At 35.5% G+C, this 19,407-nt stretch overlaps 1 protein-coding gene across 3 annotated transcripts in view; it reads right to left on the reverse strand.

Moving 5' to 3' along the window:
* SBF2 (SET binding factor 2) overlaps positions 1 to 19,407 on the reverse strand; it is a 220,791-nt gene that overhangs the window by 147,765 nt on the left and 53,619 nt on the right. Inside the window, exon 1 of one of the 3 annotated variants that reach the window (XM_087921093.1) lies at positions 8,353 to 8,419. The exons of the other annotated variants lie outside the window; for them this stretch is intronic. Coding sequence (XP_087777219.1) covers positions 8,353 to 8,385 — 33 coding nt within the window. The 5' untranslated portion in view covers positions 8,386 to 8,419. Of the gene's footprint in view, positions 1 to 8,352; positions 8,420 to 19,407 lie in introns of those variants that run through there. 3 annotated transcript variants of the gene reach the window in all.

The following is a 19,407-nucleotide window of genomic DNA, read 5'->3' on the forward strand; positions in this document are numbered from 1 at the left end:
ATTCTAATAAAGCTAATGAAATAGGTTCAGATGCTTTTTTTTTTCCATCAGTGGAAACTTCAGAAATTAACTTCAGAAATTAAGTGGGTGCTCCATCATTGGAGGCTTTTAAAAAGAGAATTGACAGCCATTTGTCTGAAATGGTATAGAGCAGGGGTGTCCAACCTTGGCATTTTAAGACTTGTGGACTTCAACTCCCAGAGTTCCTCAGCCAGCAAAGCTGGCTGAGGAACTCTGGGAGTTGAAGTCCACAAGTCTTAAAATTGCCAAGGTTGGACACCCCTGGTATAGAGCCTCCTGCTTGAGCATGGGGTTGGATTAGAAGACTTCTAAGGTCCCTTCCAACCGTGTTATTCTGTTGTTTCACGCAATAGATTTCTTTCTGCAAGCAAATGGCATCTGTTTATCCCTTATTCCCTGATTTGAAGAGGGGGAGCATGGGGCCAGGTTTCTCTGAGTTCAGAAGCAAGGTCAGGCATGGTTAGTATACAACCAGGAGGCTAGCAGATTAAAAAATATCACTCCAGAAGAAAACAATGACAAATCATTTTTTGGACTGTTGCAAGGAAAACTACATGAATATATTCATGAAAATACAAGCTTAACATGATGGAGACTTGATCATGCACTAAATATAAATCTTAATAATTGTGGTACTTTTTGAATAATATCTGTGACTATCCCATTCACACTTTCATTGGCCACAAGAATCAAGATTATTTACATTAAAGAACACAATACAAAGGCATATTTTCTGAATATTTAATAAACAAAAAGAATGTTATGATTTTGTGTATGAAAATATTACATGAACTGGCTGTCAGTTTACTAAACAAGTAACATGAATGACATATTCAGTGATGTACTGCAGATCACATTAGTTGTTTAGATATTTCTACTAAGTATCAGATGCATAACAGTATTATATGCAACAAAATAAAGAAGAAATATGCCCTTTCAAGAATAAATACTATTTAACAATATATTCTGTTATATTTACGGCACTTTATACAGATGTCCTAAGATTATTTATCCATTTAATTTCTCTGCTGCCTTAGTCCAGATAGATTAGAATAGAATAGAATAGAATTCTTTTTTTTCTTTATGTACATTGAGAGCATATGCATCAAAGACACAAGGAATTTGTCTTTGATGCATATGCTCTCAATGTACATAAAGAAAAAAATAAAATATATCCATCAAGAATCATAAGATACAACACTTAGTGATAGTCATAGGTTAATAATAAGCAATCAAATTATACTAGGAAACAAATAAAACAATATAAATTGTTAAACATTATATATAAGATAGACATTATACAGATATAAATTATAATGAAAGTCATGCAATGTAACAAGTAACAATAATAACACTGAATAGCATGTTCGGTGCTCAGATTTTAATAAAAATGCGCAATATTGATCCCTGTTGAAAACAAAATTAAGTAGTTCAAATACAAAACCATCCAATATTTATTTATTACTTTGTTGTATAGCTTCATTCAGGCAAATCTTAGTGACTAACAATAACTTGACTCCACAGGAGGGAAATTTTAGCTGAAAATACTTGTCTCGGAGCCTCTTTCCATTGTACCTCACATACTTTTAAACCAGCACACACAAGATTCAACTTGAAACAGTGTCACTGATATCCAGATCCTAACCCATGAAGGCTTTTAAAGGTTATTATCAGCATCCTACATTATGAATTCCAACATGTCAAATTCTGATAAAAGTACACCCACTACATAAAGTGTTGTTAATAGCATAATGTCATGCAGATAAACTGGTGATTCCAATACATGGTAGAGCTTTTAATCCAGGATATCAAGCTAGTGTCCCTCTCCATCCATAACAGTAATTTGGACTATTCAAGACTCTTTTTGGGAGTATTTACTTACTTTTGAATGTTAATGTAGATGACAAAGTAATCATTTACAGTACTCTGTTTAGATTTTCAAGATGCTGGAAATAGAAAACACTGAATATGGTTTCGGTCAAGTTTCTTGCATTGTTTCAATAAGTTCTGCCAATATTAGTATTAATATAAGAGCAAAACAGCCAACTTGACTGAGGAAAGCAATGAATTACATATTGGAATTTCAAGGCTTTTTTGCTTCTAATTTTCATCTACCTTTTTTCATAAGATCTGTTCATCACCTATATATAAAAAAGAACCTCTTGAAGGAGATTCAATGGATCCTGGTTTCCAGCTGTTGCATCTTGAACAGTTTTCTGGATCATGAAATAGCCCTATCCTCAGTTATATTTTCAAGAATTTTGCAAGCTGATTGAGAGCAGAGCTGAGCCCCACTTAGTGTAATTGACTGTTCTATAGCTAGCAGCACAGCGTCAGCAATGGAGCCAGGAAATTTAGTTCTTAACTATTTACCAGCATACCACTACCTCTACTCCAAATAATGGAAAGAGGTTGAGTCTCAGTGTTCTATTAGCAGTCATTGAAGTCCTTCTGTGAATAGCATCCTGTCAATAGCAATTTCCTAGAAACTTTGCAGAGGAAAGTACATGAAAGAGTAGCGAACAGTGCTATGAATGTTATGAGTACTATGAATGGAATGCATCAAATCCAACATCAAATGTATTCTGAATACTAAAGTCAACAGTAGCACAGACAAATCTTTATGAAACAGTTGAAACAAAGTCAAATCCATCAACAGCAATAATAAAAATCAAGTCAATTCTACACAGACGCCAAAAAAATGCCAAGGCTGGGAAAGAGATGTCTATGTAGGTGACAATGGAACCAAACAAAATATCAGCAATCAGAAATTCTTGCAAGAAACTTGCTCTTGAAATGGGCAGTGATGTTTTAAGGGCTAACAGAAAGGCTGTTATAACAAAGATTTGTCCATGTTCTTGGGTTTTGGTATGCAAAACACCCATCCATCTCCTTCAACATTAAGTGCCAAGAAATTCACTTACCTGTTCAATGACCAGTTAAGGAACTTAGCTAAAAGGTCTGTATGAGCGATATTTTTGTCAACAAACAATGCAACAAGCAATTTATTATCTTCCCAGATAATAAATAATGAAAGAGATAATTGAATATGTCTTTTAATTTCTTGGCTATAGTCCCCATCTGCAGTGATCTTGGAGCCCAGGAAAATAAAATCTGTTGCTACCTCCATTTCTTCCTTATCTATTTGCCAGGAATTGAGAGGGCCGGATGCCATGATCTTAGTTTTCTTAATGTTGAGTTTCAAGCCAACTTTTGCACTCTCCTCCTTCACCCGCATCCAGAGGCTCTTTAGTTCCTCTTCACTTTTTGCCATTAGAGTGGTATCATCTGCATATCTGAGGTTGTTGATATTTTTCCTGGCAATCTTAATTCCAACTTGTGATTCATCTAGCCTCGCGTTTGTCATGATGTGCTCTGCTGAACCCCTTTCCCAATTTTGAACAAATCAGTTGTTCCGTATCCAGTTCTCACTGTGGCTTCTTGACCCGCATATAGGTTTATTCAAGAGACAAATAAGATGGTCTGGTACCATCTCTTTAAGAACTTGCCATAATTTGTTGTGATCCACACCATCAAAGGCTTTAGCATAGTCAATGAAGCAGAAGTAAATGTTTTTCTGGACAGTTAAATATCATTTGAATTATGTGTCCGTAATTTTAAATACAGCATATTAGTAATACATTTTACTTTGTTTAATGCATCATGTTTAGTAGTTGAAGGTTTTCCTTCCCTGTCCAGTCATGTCCGACTCTAGGGTATGGTGCTGATCTCCGTTTCTTGGCTGAAGGAGCCACTGTTGTCCAAAGACATTTTCTGTGGTCATGTGACCAGAATGGCTATGTGCCAAAGGTACACCAAACACTGTTACTTTCCAACAAAGTGGTACTTATTAATCTACCTGCATTTGCATGCTTTCGAACTGCTAGGTGGGCAGGAGCTGGGGCAAGGAAGGGGAGCTCACTTGGTTGTGCGGCATTCAAGTCTCAAACCCAGGCTGTTAGCTTTCAGCTAACAAGATCAATTCTTTGACTGCTGAGCCATCACACTCCTCTATGTTTAACACCTATGGCTCACAAGTTCCTGTGTGGAAGAACAAAGACATATTTCTATAGAAGGGAGAAAATGACTGGTCATTACAAGTTACATAGTATTCTGTAAAGGACAGTTATGTAATCACCATTTGCAGTGTTCACAGCCAGCTTCCAACAAGCAAAGTCAATGGGGAATCTGGCAGGAAGTCATAGATTGCAGTCTCGTGCCATCACACTTAACAACCTGTGGGGATTCACTTAATGGCTGCCATCAGAACTGATGTAAGTCAGATGTTGTCATGTGACACTTGACTTTACAACCATGTCACTTATTGATGGAGTTGATAGCCCTAATTGCAGTTGGTAAGTTACCACTAACTGTAGCTTACACTGTGGGCATGCCAGACTGGTATCAAATATGTCTTTATCAATAAAAATAACTTGTTGTCAGCTGCAGTTGTTAGTCTGAAAATATATTGCCAGATATCCTCTGATTATTGTCAAGGGAAAACTTGAAAAGGATAAGGAAATACTGCATAACCTGATTATGCAGAGTGTTATGTACATATATATTATTAAATACTTACATTTTCTCTCACACACCCTCACATACAAAATCTGCATAAGAATTACTGAATTAGCAAAAGAGAAGTCTCAGCCAGTGGGTGTTTAAAATATAAATGATGCAAAAAGAAACCTAGTTGTTGCTTTTTAAAAAGTGACATCAATATCATTTGCCTAATGTACTCCCTCTGATGGTACTCAAGAGAAGCCTCTTTTCTAGTCCCACTTAAAATTGACAAAACTAATCCATTCATTGTTCAGCTGACTGAGGTATGTCAAGGATTTGTCCTATCCAGAATAGATATCCAGGATAAAGGCAGGAGTAGAACAGATTGGAAATCAACTTCCTAGCTCTTCCGTCCTAAATGTAGCAACTAAAACAAACAGACTTCATCCAAAAGTGCATGGAGCGGAACTGCTCCCAAAGAGACATAAATCATGTTTATAACCACATAGAAACAACAACATAACATTATGATACCATGTAAAGACAGGAAGGATAGGAAATATTTCAGAAACATAATATATGCTTCAATATATATGGCATGGAATTCCATAGGATTTAATTAAGAGCATGATAAAATGCTGCATTAGCCAAGCTAAATAGTCACTGCTCCACAAATAGAGCATGAAATGTACTATGACTGCAAATGTATTATGACTGCAAATGTACTATGACTGCAAATGAAACTAGGAAAACCAGCCCAGATGTGTAACACCATTAGCCTACAGCTGAGCTTAGCTCAATAAGGACTTGTAGTTGTTTCATAATGATTGTAATACAATTGTAAGTCTTGATCTTATGATCTATTATATTCTGTTACTGTATATTGTTACTTTATTTGGAAATGGGAGAATATAACAATTCACATACTAACCAAATGTATCTAGCTACTCTAGTCTAAGGATTAATGTTGCTAATCATTCTGTTGAAATGGCTTTTATTTTTATTTTGACTTTGGGAATATAATTGTTGTTGATTATATATTTTGTATGTAGAATATAAAAACTTCAATGTAAAACCAGATTTGGTCCTGCAAAACTACATAACTACTATATAAATATGTAAATGATAGAAAACAGCTATATATATATAAGAGCCCATTTGAACTAGTGGCTAAGGCTCCATGCTAAGAACCACTGAGTTCTAGTCCCACTTTAGGCATGAAGATTGCCTCGGGACCTTGGACCAGTTACTCTTTCTCAGCCGAACTCAATGTTGCTGTAGAGAAAATAAGAGAGGAAGGACTATTAGATATATTCTGGACCCTGATTTATTTATATTATAAAGGCAGGATTTTTAAAAAATCTAAAAACTCTCTTTTAAAAAGGCTCAAAATATTTTATACAATATTCACCTGATAGGAAGTACAGGTTTTTTTTTCTCTTCAGTTAACATCTGTATATTATGGTATTTGTTTTCCGTTTACTGGGAACAATTTGTGCAGTTGAGCAAGAGAAAATACACCAAATGAGCCGATTATACAAATCTCTAATAAGGATCCCCCTGAAGATAAGATTAACCGACCCAGTTAATTTATGAGGGGCAGAGGTCATGCCTGGTGTTTGATAGGTTAAATTAAACTCTTTTGGTAATACCTAAATGGAACTTTGTTTTATTACCGGTATCTTATGTCTTCCCTTGGTCCTATTTCCATTCAGTTTATGCTGTCTTTCTTTCTTTCCCTGTCCCCTTACTCCATTTCCATTCCAGGTTTCCATCTTCTTTTTCCTGGAAAGGAGAAGAGGAATTGAGTTCCTACCCCCTCAAATCTTTCTGTGAGTGAGAATGGTTAGCGTGAGAATGAATTGCTAATAAATGACCAACTAATTTTAGAAATAAAGATAACTTACATCAATAATATTGATACTACCACTACTACTACTACTACTACTACTACTACTACTACTACTACTACTTGTGGCTTCTGGCAGCTCTGAGGTTGTCCAGATGCAAAGGAAGAAAGTTGATTCAGTGCATTGGGGGTAGGAAAATACTCTGATGACCCCTTTCAACAACTAAACTATGTAATGTGGAATAAATGCTCACATTAACACAACACTATTCTGCTACTAATTAAAGCAGTATGTCTTTTCTCAATCTTTGTCATAATCTAGGCAGGGATACCAATGTTTTCAGAAGTTAATTTTTTCTACCAGCTGTTAAAGGAATGGCATCTTTTCTTTCAGACTTGTAGAAAAGTCTGAAAAAAAAATGCAGCTGTTTTTGGCTGGAAGAGATGTTGCTGTGCTTGTTTAACATTGAAGGCACTTCTTCCAAATCCTTTAAGTGTGTATAGACCAATTTCCAAGACTGACTTTAGCTGGAGTAGACAAAATAGAAAGCCAATCATTGCACTTTTTTGTGTTCAATAAAATGTTTTTATGGGGAATTGTCTTAAATTAAAAGTAATTTTCCTTTTCAAATAAATTAAAAGGATTTGTCTCCATCCCCATATCATATTTGATTATACCAAATTCTATGAGATCACATTGCATTTCAGGTATCATTAATTTTATTGAAAACTGCAGCCTGTTTGGTACACAATACACAAAGAAACTTTGGTACACATAGCACGTCCATTGACAGAAACTGTAAATTCATTTATTATATTTCATACCTTCCCAAATTAATATACAAATAAATAGTTATGTTCCTACAAGCTAGTACTGCAGACTTGAAATATTATTTACAGTTTGGGCTACTGTATCTCCAAACCTGGAGAAAACAACAAAAAGGAGACTAAAATGATAATATATTTTCAAAACATAAAGAACACTTTTCCTGTAAGAAATTAGAAAATTCTTTACAAATACTTTGGGTTGTATCCAAGCTTTCCCTTTTACAAACAAAAGGGACTGAAATCCAATAACAACTCATGCTGAGGAATGGGGATGGTTATTGCCAAATACCTCCCTTACAACATACCATTTTCATACATATCCAGAGGGTTCGTTAATGTTCTAACCCCAGAGCATGAGGACAAAATCTGATGAAAATTTCCTCCCTTTTGTTTTGTGGGAGCTTCCTAACATTCTTTGCAGAAGAATTTCAATTTCCCACTAGCAAATATGGGGAAGAGCTATATGAACACTGATACCTCCCATGTAGTACTAACCTACTGCTATGAACTCTTTTTCATAGATATATATAAAGCTAGAGACAGAGATGCTAGAAATAGTAATAGAGATATGAAGATACAAATAGTCCTCGACTTACAACTATTCATTTAAGGTTTAAAGTTACAAAGATGCTGATAAAAGTGACTTATGACTGGCCCTTACACTTACATCACAATATCCTTGCAATCACATAATCAAAATTTGGGTGCTTGGTAACTGGCATATATTCATTTATTACATTGTTATGCCGCTCAGCTCTCCTATAAGGTGACACTGGAATGCTTACAAGTTATAAGTTTGGCAACTAAAGGCATGTAATGGCTGCAAGGTTCTGCTCTAATGTGATCCCCATTTGCAACGTTCCCAATGGACTTCTGACAAGAAAGTCAGGGGGATGCTGGATTCACTTAATGACTGCATGACTCACTTAACAATCATGAAGTTTATCAAGCAGAATCCTAGTGAGGAGGATCTGCTTCAACTCTAGGAATCTACTTGATGGATCTGCTTCCTCTTTAGTGAATTTGCTTGATGGAACATTTTGATATAGTCAAAAATGCTTTATAGGTTGTAAAGCACCCTTTCTGAGGTTGTTGTAACTTCGAATAGTCATTACATGACTGACTGTAAATCAAGGACTACCTGTACTTACATTAACTATTATGGAGACATTGGAACAGATCATCCTTAGCAATAGTCGATTCCAACTTTACGTTGCTAAACATCCTTGTTCTCACAATTTTCTTCCTGAGTATATTTTTCCTTTCCTGGAGTAACCCAGCTTAAATCATTCCACTGAGCAGAAGCACATTCCGTCTGTTTTAGAGACTGCAACATGATCCCCTTCAGAGATTGAACAGTGGCTTCTTTTGCTGCTTGATTTGGTTTTTTTTTTCTTTTCCCAGATACCAGAGCTTACCAAAAAATAATGCTCTGTAAACATTGGTCTTCGTGTCAAGCCAAACATTCACTTACCTTGAACCAGGGCACAGAACTTTCCTCCACTCCCTTTCCCCATTGCACTTCAGAACTAGAGGACCCAAAAATAATAAGCCTGAACTCTTCCTCTCTTGCTTCACTAAATGTATATTTTTATGAAGGTAGCAGGAAATGTTGTTCAATGGAGAAATTATATAGATTACAATATGCTATTGATAACAGGACAAATATAAAATCTCTTACTACACAGTGTTCTTCTACATTTAATTGATTTTCAGTATCTTTGGATAAACAAGCAGCAGTAAAAGGATAACAGAAACAAATCATCCCAAAGGTGCTTTTTTCAAAAGGCAACAGGATTTTTTAAAAAGACATTTCACTTCTCATCCAAGAAGCTTTTTCAGCTCTGACAAATGGTGGGGAATGGAAGGCTTTATATTCCTTGCAGACAACTGATCATTTGCATTCTTTTAGGGAGTCACTGAGGCCACTTGGAGGTTTATCTGTGTTGTCAGGATCACCTGAGTAGAGCAAATGGGTGTGGAGCTGTCTTGGAACTGCTGAAAGGACTGTGTAGTAGACTGGAGATAGATAATGTTGTATCCCTCCCCTTCTGTTGAGAGAGGGCTGTTCAATTTTGACATAGATAGCCTTTTTGACCCTTCTTTCAAACCAATGATCCTCTCTGTCCAAAATGTGGACTTTGCTGTCTTCAAAAGAGTGGCATTTGTCTTTTAAATGCAGATGGACTGTTGAATCTTATCCTGATTGTCCGTTCTCCTATGTTGTGCCATGCATTTATGAAGTGGTTATTTCCCCAATGTACAGATCTGCAGATGTCTCACTTGTGCAGATAAACGTTCACACCAAAACTTTCTGCTCTTTTTATTTAGTGCATCCTTGTACAGTAAAACAAAACAATCAAATTTCTAAATTTTGAAACCTTTAGTCATTTGAAAATAAATTCTTAAGATATGCCGCATATAACTATAGAGTTGAAAAGGAAGTGCCCTTTTATAGCAAGGCTATAAATACAATAATTAAGTGATTTTTAAAGACATTATGGTCAGCATTAGACAGCATGTTTGAATTTCATCTTTATATTCTTGGTATACAGATGTTTTATAACAACAACAACAACTAAAAAACCTATTGACAACTCATGAGCTCTTACAGAAACCAGAGATATTGACCTTTGGGGGAAACATGCCAGTTACTTTCTTGGAATGAACAATTCAGAATATTAAAAACGAACTTTAATGTATTTTGAATAAAAAGTTAAATTCTTCCAACTGCTTAGTTCATTTCCAGCAACTTTCCAAAAATTTCTTTAACTTGGTAACTGCCTGTACACAAAAAGCTTCCATGGAATTTGATAGCTGAAAAGTTCATCATGCCCTGCAGCTCAGCCAACAATATGAATTCATATTAATCTATGAAAGAGAGGATTGGAAACCAGATGAAAGAAAAAAAATCTCAAATGTGATTTTTTTATTCAATAAATATTTTTCAATAGGCACTTCCAAAATGAGTCACAGAAATGATTATTTTTATTTCATTAATGCCTTTTTATCTTGTTTTGCACTTGAAAGTGATCCCCTGAATGAATGAAAAGATGAATATGACATACAAGAATTAAGGAAGACAAAAATAGTAAACTTAGGCAATAATTGCTAGTTACATGTTCAATAACACTGCTATCTCTCCTAGAATCCCATCTTATTTTGTTGCACAATACTCCCCTTGGAAATTACCAAAAGATGTAGGTTAATATAATTGATATTGTACTTGCAAGGGTAGGAGTTGGCAAGTAGGTATTAAATAGTCATTTTTAACTAACTCTGTTAATTCTCTCCAGTTTTTACTGATTTTTCAATTAGTCTGATCAGAAGTTGTTCACTGCTATATATTGATAGAAATGTGAATGCCTGTTGTGATGTACTGGTAGAAGTGGAAAGGGAAAATGCATTTATTTGCATTAAAAGATGGATTTGATTTTAATGATTATAAATCCACTTAGTATTCAGCAGTAAGGCTGGAACTGTAGAAGTTTAGTGCATCATCAATTCAATTTCTAGTCTTACAAATCAACATCTGATTTCATATACATGCATTAAAAAGGAAAAAAAGAAGAAGCATTTGAACTCTGTGTTAGCAGGTAACAAATAATCAGAGTTGGAAGGGATCTTGTAGGTCATCTAGTCCAACCCCTGCCCAAGCAGGAGACCCTACACCATTTCTGACAAATGGCAGTCCAATCTCTTCTTGAAAGTCTCAAGTGATGGCACTCCCACAACTTCTGAGGGCAAGCTGTTCCATTGGTTGATTGTTCTCACTGTCAGAAAGTTTCTCCTTATTTCCAGGTTAAATTTCTCCTTGTTCAGTTTCCATCCATTATTCCTTGTCTGGCCTACATAGCTTGACCCCCTCCTCTCTCAAATATTGGAAGACTACTATCATGGCTCCCCTGATCCTTCGCTTCACTAGACTAGCCATGCCCAGTTCCTGTAACCATTCTTCATATGTTTTAGTCTCCAGTCCCCTAATCATCCTGGTTGCTCTTTTCTGCATTTTAGAGTTTCAACATCTTTTTTATAGTGTGGTGACCAAAACTGGATGCAGTACTCTAGGTGTAGTCTTACTAAGGCTTTATAGAGTGGTATTAGTTCCTCACTTGATCTTGATTGTATCCCTCTGTTAATGCAACTTAGGACTGTGTTAGCTTTTTTGGCGGCTGCTGCACACTGCTGGCTCATGTTTAGCTGTTGCAGGTTAGTGTTGTATCTGGATATATTTGAATTAGGCTGGTCCAAAAAATTATTTAGTAGAGTTGTTTTAAAAAACAAAAGTGTTGGTTTTGTATTCTGTAAAACAAGATTCTGTACTAAAACCTCCTATCCACCACAGAGAAATCAAATAAGTTTATCAAGTTTGAATCCTGTTAAAGCAAGGAAAACTTTCTCCCTCTGCAAAATTATCAGCAACTATACAATTAATGAAATATTTTCAGAAAACACCAATTCGGGTCCTGCAAAACATCAGGGTTCCACAGAATGTAATTTGGGAAGTAACGGGCAAGCTACTGAGAACATGATAACACCAAGTAAGAAGATCATTAATGCAACAGTGAGTACAAGTTCTGCCCTGCTAGAAGGCCCCAAGTCTGCTAATGCCCAAAGAATGGATGAAACACTCGATGGGTTTGAATTAAAACAGTTCAAAGACTGACAGCACTACAGGTAGTCCTAAACTTACGACCACAATTGAGCCCAAATTTTATGTTGCAAAGTGAAACATTTGCTAAATGAATTTTGCCCCAATTGTCAAATTTTCTTGCCACAGTTGTTAAGTGAATCTTTGCAGTTGTTAAGTTAGTAACATAGCTATTAAGTGAATATGGCTTCCCCACTGACTTTGCTTGTCAGAAGGTTGCAAAGGAAGATCATAGGTCCCTGGAACACTAAAACTGTCATAAATATGAATACTTGTCTAGCATCTAAATGTTCGTCATGTGACCATGGGGATGCTGCAATGGGAATAAGTGTGAAAAACGGTCATAAGTTGTAACTTTGAACCGTTACTAAATGAATTGTTGTAATTTGATCTGTATTGGCTAACGGAATGGAATTTAATAAGTAAATTCAGCAGAAATAAGTTCGCTCTTAAGGATACAACTTGGTAGTCCTGTCACTGATGCAAACACATAGTGGTGAAGAGATCAAAAGGTTTGCTAGTCAAGTGTGAGAGAAATATGCAAAAGCCTCTTAACAAAGAATATCTCAGGTGCCCAAGCCCAGTCCCAGCTGTAGTCACACTCATAATTGGCAGTCCAAGGCCCCTATCCCAGGTGACTTTCACCTTCTTCCTGCTCCTGCTGCTGACCAAACATGCCCAGGCTGACCCTTCATGAGGCAGCCTCTGGCTACAAGAGGATATCTTCCCACAAGCAAACTGCCATACAGGACCCTGAAAAGAAAGTCTTGTGCCACCAACAGCTGCCTCGCAAAGGCCAGGCTGGCCATGCTTGGTCAGCAGCAGGAGCAACAAGATGTCAAACATCACCAGAGTCCACAAGAATGTAGGGCCCAAAAGAACATAAAGGAAGAGATAGGTTGGGGGGGATCAAAGTACTCCTGCATAAGTGTGGGCCTGAATTCTGATCACATGACCATGGGGGGGCACTGCAACAGCCATAACTTTGGGATTTGGTTGTAAGTCCCTCATTCAGCACCACAGGCACTTTAAATGTCACTAAAGAAATTGTCATATGTTGAGGACTACCTGGAAATATGCATTTGCCTTCAGAGTATTGGGGGTACTCTTGTATTACTATTCAGCAGAAGTCACATGGAGTTATCCAATGTCCTGCCTCCTACTGTTTTCTGTAAGAGGGTATGAGTTAAAATGTCTATTGACTTTATCATTCTTCACTTAGAATATTTGCCCTGAATTTTCCTATCCTTCCTGACTTACTCAATAGAATTCAAATGGCCTCAGAATGGGACAAGACACTTTGTGAAGGCAATAGAAGTACTGCCTTCTCAACTGCTGCATGACAAAGAAGAGTCTTTTAAAATTAAATTTTAATTTTAAAATTAAGGAGAGCCTTTTAAAAGAGTTTTAAAATTATCAAATGAATTATGAATGGGTTTTCACAAATTGGTTTTTAAGGCTGTTTAGTGACATTTAAAGTGCCTTGGCTAACACAAGGTAATTTTCCATTTGTTAGAAAAAGCAATAGGATTCTGTGGATAAAACATTCTTTAAAACATGAGAATGTAACAGGAATTTTGGCAGGTCAGTGATCTTGCTAGCCACATGCAATTTTACATGTCACTAATGCTATTTATCCTATGAAACGGCAACTACAAAAATGTAAAAAAAACCCAATATTTAAAGTTTCTGCTTTAGTTTATTAACTAATAATTCATCTTGTCTTCCCACCATTTTCCATCACTGACTATCAAGAGTTCGCCTCTTCACAAAAGAATGGTGATCCAGATTATTGCAGGCAATAAGCTGATTCTGTAAACCGCTTAGAGAGGGCTGTAAAGCACTGTGAAGTGGTATATAAATCTAAGTGCTATTGCTAAATGCAGTCATTTATAGACACTAATTAATGACTTGTATCCTTATTTGAGATCAGATTTTCCTTTAAAAATGTAAGTCCTTCTCTGAATTTAATACAACTTGGCAAGTTACTTCTGGGACTGCAATATAGCAAAAATATAAAAGGATCAAGTATACTTAAAAGTCAGCTACTTTGGGAAAGTTTACAGTCCTATCCACTCTATTTTGTTCCTCATAAGTAATCAATTTTAATGTCACTTACATAGATTATTCTTCCCTATATACTATGTAATAGATGTTTAGTTTGCTAAATTTTCTGTTACTATTAATTATTACTGCTATAGCTCTCCCTAGATTTTCCATTTTTAGCCAATCTTTTGTAATTACTAAGGATTCTTTTGTTCAGATTATCTTAACTCCCTAACATTCCTCATTTCAAAAAGAAGCTTTGAAGTGCATGGTTTCTGTGGGTAGAACACACCTATCTGTAGTTCCTTAAACCACATACATTTTTTGGGGATTATACTGCAGCAGGAGAAAACAGCTGTATAATCCCAAGAAAAGCAGCTCTTTTAAGAAACTATGGAAGGGTGTTATGTTAACACCCATTCTCTGAATCTCCTTTTGCCTTCAAATCCAAAGAGCTGCAATGCCCCACTTAATATCATTTCTCACGAGACAAATCTTATTTTACTTATTTTACTAATCTATTTTTCCAATAAATAATTTCACTCTATTTAATTATTCTTAACTTTCTTTCCCCCAACTTCACACACATGAATATCACAATTCTCTGTCAAAATTTATACAGGCAAATACAATTCTTCCTCATTCTTCTGACATCACTCTGAATTGAAATAGGATCATACTTGACCCCAAAACATCCATTTCTTTCTCTCATTCACGCATCTACTTGCTTCTCATCTTCTCCCCCAGCAGCATGAGGAGACATAAACTTCCATCACCTTAATTTTTTTCTAAAACTACTATCTCTCTCTAGAAGTGTAATCCATTCCATTTCAAACAATATATCATAGTAATGCTTATATACTTTTAAAAAGTGTCTAGACAAAAGAAAAATCCTAATGTACTTTAATGAACAAATGTCTTGTTTTATCATCCAAGTTCTTTTACTGAAATCAGTACATTTTTTTAAAAGCTACTTTTAAAAACTTACTGAAAGCCATACTAAAAAAAAATAGTATCTGTATCTAATTAAAATATATTGCCTTTTCATGTTAAAGTTATGTTACAGGATTACAGAGACAAGTGTTACATTCTCCAAAATCCGTAAGGAGATACTATTACCTAGCTTAACTGCTGTGATAAGCTGAAAAACACAAAAGGAACAAAAATTATGTTGACCATAGTTGACATCTTAGATCACAGATTATATATGTCAGTGAGAATGAGAGAGTAACAATATAGGAAACTTTTACTTTTCAAATTACAAGTCATATAAAAGTAAAGTAAAATATAAGAAACAATGTCTTTCCTGACATAACAATGATTATTTTCAAGAGAAATAACAACTACCTCCCTTTACCAAATTGATATTAGTTTTAGCAATAAAAGTTTGACAGAAAGTGAAATCAGGTATAATAGAAGTAAAATTGTGTTTTTCCCTTGTGGCATGCCCATGACAGGTTCTTTAATTAATTACAATTTTATGGTTAAGAGAAAATAAATGAAAACAATGTTCTTCTAAATGGTTGTTGAGGCATTATCTTTAGGTGTAGCTGGCTTTCTGCCACTTCTTTGTAAATGGTGACCAGAATACACCCTTTACCTGCCAGGTATCCTGCTATTATTAAATATTACACTAGATGTGCATTCTATTTTTTACCAAATCAGAAACAACAGTTTTAACAACTATTGAGGTTAATTATTATATAATTAATAACTATTATTATATCATCAATATCATCATATGAAGTATTCTATGATATATTTGTTAATGCTACCTACATCTTTTGAAGCAGTCAGGTTTGTATTTTATAAACTTTTTGTTTCCTCACCAAAATTAAATAAACACACTGGAAACCTGAAAAAAGTAGTTTTATATCAAAGGCTACAGTGAGACAGCACAAGAAACAATGCACAGAGAAAACTGATGCAATGAAGCCTATTTATTCATTTTATTTATTTATTATAAATGTTCACCTATCAAAACGAACTTTGGACAGTCAAAAAATAATGATGTTCCTCAATAAAGCGATTTGAACATGGACTTATAATATATGAATTCCTTTATATTACAATCTTATTTCCTTAAGTTTAACATAATAATAGAATACCAGAGTTGGAAGGGATCTTGGGATGTGTTCTATTCAGGCAGGAAACCTTTTACCATTTCAGACAAATGATCATCCAATCTCTTCTTAAAAACTCCAGTGTTGGAGCACCCAAAGCTTCTGGAGACAAGCCGTTCCACTAATTAATTGTTCTGTCAGGAACCTTCTCCTTAGTTCCAGATTGGTTCTCTCTTTGATTAGTTTCCATCCATTGCTTTTTGTTTTGCCTTCAGGTGCTTTGGAAAATAGGTTGATCCCTTCTTTGAGACACTGCTATCATGTCACCCCCAATCCTTCTTTTCATTAAACTAAACAAACCCAACCCCTGCAATCATCCCTCATGTTTTATTCTCCAGTCCCCTAATCACCTTTGTTGCTCTTTTCTGCCCTCTTTCTAGAATCTCAACATATTTTTATATCATGGAGACCCAAACTAGATGCAATATTCCAACTCTGGTCTTACTAAAGCATTATAAAGTGGTACTAACATTTCACATGAACTTGATTGTATTCCTCTGTTAATCCAGCCTAAGACTGCGTTGGCTTTTTTGACAGCTGCAGCATACTGCTGGCTCATATTTAAGTGATTGTCCTCTAGGACTCCAAGATCCCTCTCACAGTAATTACTACTGAGCCCGAAAGCACCTATTCTATACCTGTGCATTCGATTTTTCTTGCCTAAACATAGAATTTTACTTTTCTCTATATTGAATTTCATTTTGTTAGATAGATGTCTGGATCCAGTCCAAATAATACATACTAGGAATGTGAATAATTTTGTTATGCACTAAATATTTAGAGTAGATAATACCCACTAGGAAACTGTATTTAGAAAACTGTGTAGCCTAAAAGATAGTTATGTAGCACAAGGTTAAAATTCTTTTAAGAAAACATTGCTAAAAGTTCAAATTCCTTCATCAAAACAACACATTAAGTGTTCATAATTATCTGAAAACTGATAAAACTCATTTTAATTATATTTTAAATGCATTCTAATATGCAAGGAGTACAAATCATGAGAGATCACTATTCAACCTTCTCAAAGTTACCTAACTTTCAGCTACAGGAAATAAAATCGCACAGAGAACAAAGAATTTTCAATCCCTATTAGTTTCACAGACATCCATAAATCCAATGGTTTATGCAAAATTATTTATTTATCATATTTATATGACTGCCCATCTCACACTGGGTGGTATTCAACAAATTTCTTAAAGTTGAATGTAAAATTACATATAAATAGAACATGCTGTCTCAGAAAATACATATTTTTATTTTTTTAAATCTCAACATCAAATGGTAAGATTTCAACTTCACAAAATCTAGAAATACAAATTATTTTTTTAAAAAACCCTATTTCAATTTGTATCTTAAGGATACAGATTAGATTAGTTGTTTACAAAAAAAGAAATACTTTAGAATTCCTATATCCATGTAATTAACTTTCCGGCTGATTAATATAGGCGAAAGTATACTATTTCTAACTTGCTGGGGCTTGCACAGATCTAAACAATCATTCTCAAAGTATCGCTTTTGCTTTTGGTAGATACATATTGAGATGGTGCTGGAATAGAGGTAATCCTTGAGATATGACCACAATTGAGCCCAAAATTTATGTTGCTACATGAAACATTTGTAAGCTGAGTTTGCCCCATTTTACGACTTTTCTTGCCACAGTTGCTAATGAATCACTGTAGTTGTTAAGTTAGTAACATGGTTGTTAAGTGAATCTGGCTTCCCCATTGACTTTGCTTGTCAAAAGGTTGCAAAAGGTGATCACATGACTTTGGGGTACTACAACCATCATAAATATGAATCAGTTGCCAACCACCGGATTTTTGATCATGTGACTATGGAGATGCTCAATGGTCATAAATGTGAAAAATAATGATAAGTCAGTTTTCTCAGCGCTGTTGTAACTTTCAACGCAACTCCAAGAGACCAAAAATTATGACAGCTGTGGCATCTATGGCTGTGCACAGTTATAGCTGCAGTTGTTCCTCCTCCTCCTCCGTGTCATCATCACCTCCTTCTTCATCATCATCATCATCATCATCATCATCATCATCATCATCATTAGCCACTATCTACCCACTGCAGGATGAGGACCTCTTCCGCATGTTTCCAACCAATACAGTCCTGAACTTTCTTTTGCCAATTGGAGCTACAATACTTGCTGATATTGTTGATCTATCTTGTTTTAGCTCTTTCATGGACGCTTTTTATCAAGTAGGATGCATTCTGCAGTTGCTACCATTCAGAAAACAACCAGAAACCAATATATGAGAAAGTGAAAGCAAGAATTACAAAAATTGTGACCAAAATATGTGGAGAGCATCACTACCTTTCAGCTAAGAGGTCAGAAGTATGAGAGGAAGTAGCCGTATGAACAAACAAGACTATGAAGAACTAAGGTCAAGGATACATGGGAAAGCAAGTAGACAGAGTTAGTCTGATTATATTCAATTGGAGGTGCTGAAATGAGAAATGGGAGGTCAAAGGGATGGTGGAGGTAGGATTTAATGAAACATTTTCCAGTCTTTAGGGAAAGACTGTTCCCTAAAGAGAATAGAATGGATTCCTGATGCCTAGTCCAATGAGAGCCAGATGGAAGTTATCAATTATCTATGGATAAGGAGGTCAGAAGGTGAAAAATATATTGATGGGTTGGGTAGATAGGTAGGTGGAGAATGCAAGAAACAGGTAACTGGATATGAGGCTTTCTTGGAATTGAAGGAAAAACTAAGAATGCTGTTCTTGCACCATTGTCTAAGCTATATGGTACTGATTCAGTCCAGACTTTTTGACTTCATTGCTAGAGGAGTGATTGATTAACTCAGGCTTCTTGTGCTGGGCTTATTTGATTCTACCATTGTTGGAGTAAAGTTAGAGGCAATTGGGAAGTTCACTGCTCACATGACAATTATCACATATCATTTTGGGCACAATATATACAGAAGACCACATGTTAGATCCAGGTTTTTACTCTAGAGCAGTCAAAACATAAATAACAAATGAAGTTAATTGTTAATGTTTTCCATTGGTCCTTTCTAGAAAAATCAATTTTGCATAATCTTGGGGCTAACCGGAGCCATCAACTGCACATGGAAGACAAATTAGGATAGAGTGATTCAGACAATTAATGGACCCAATGGTCTTTTCAAATTGTGCTTGGAAAGGAATTTGAAGAGCAATTCAGCTGAGTTAGCTAATTAATTTCTGGAACACAAAATAACAAAGGTGCAGAATCAGAATGGTCTCTAATGTTGTTTCTTACTGGCCAAACCCAGGGAGCTGCTTGGCATACTGGGAGCTTTGGAAGATGAAGCAATAAAAGAGACACCTAGAAGATGCTAAATGAAGATGAAAAAATATAAGTACAAGCTCAAATTCAAATCTAGACG

Source organism: Pseudonaja textilis, chromosome 1, assembly GCF_049901715.1.
Source record: "Pseudonaja textilis isolate UNSWEBS1 chromosome 1, rPseTex1.2, whole genome shotgun sequence".
Taxonomy (NCBI): Eukaryota; Metazoa; Chordata; class Lepidosauria; order Squamata; family Elapidae; genus Pseudonaja; species Pseudonaja textilis.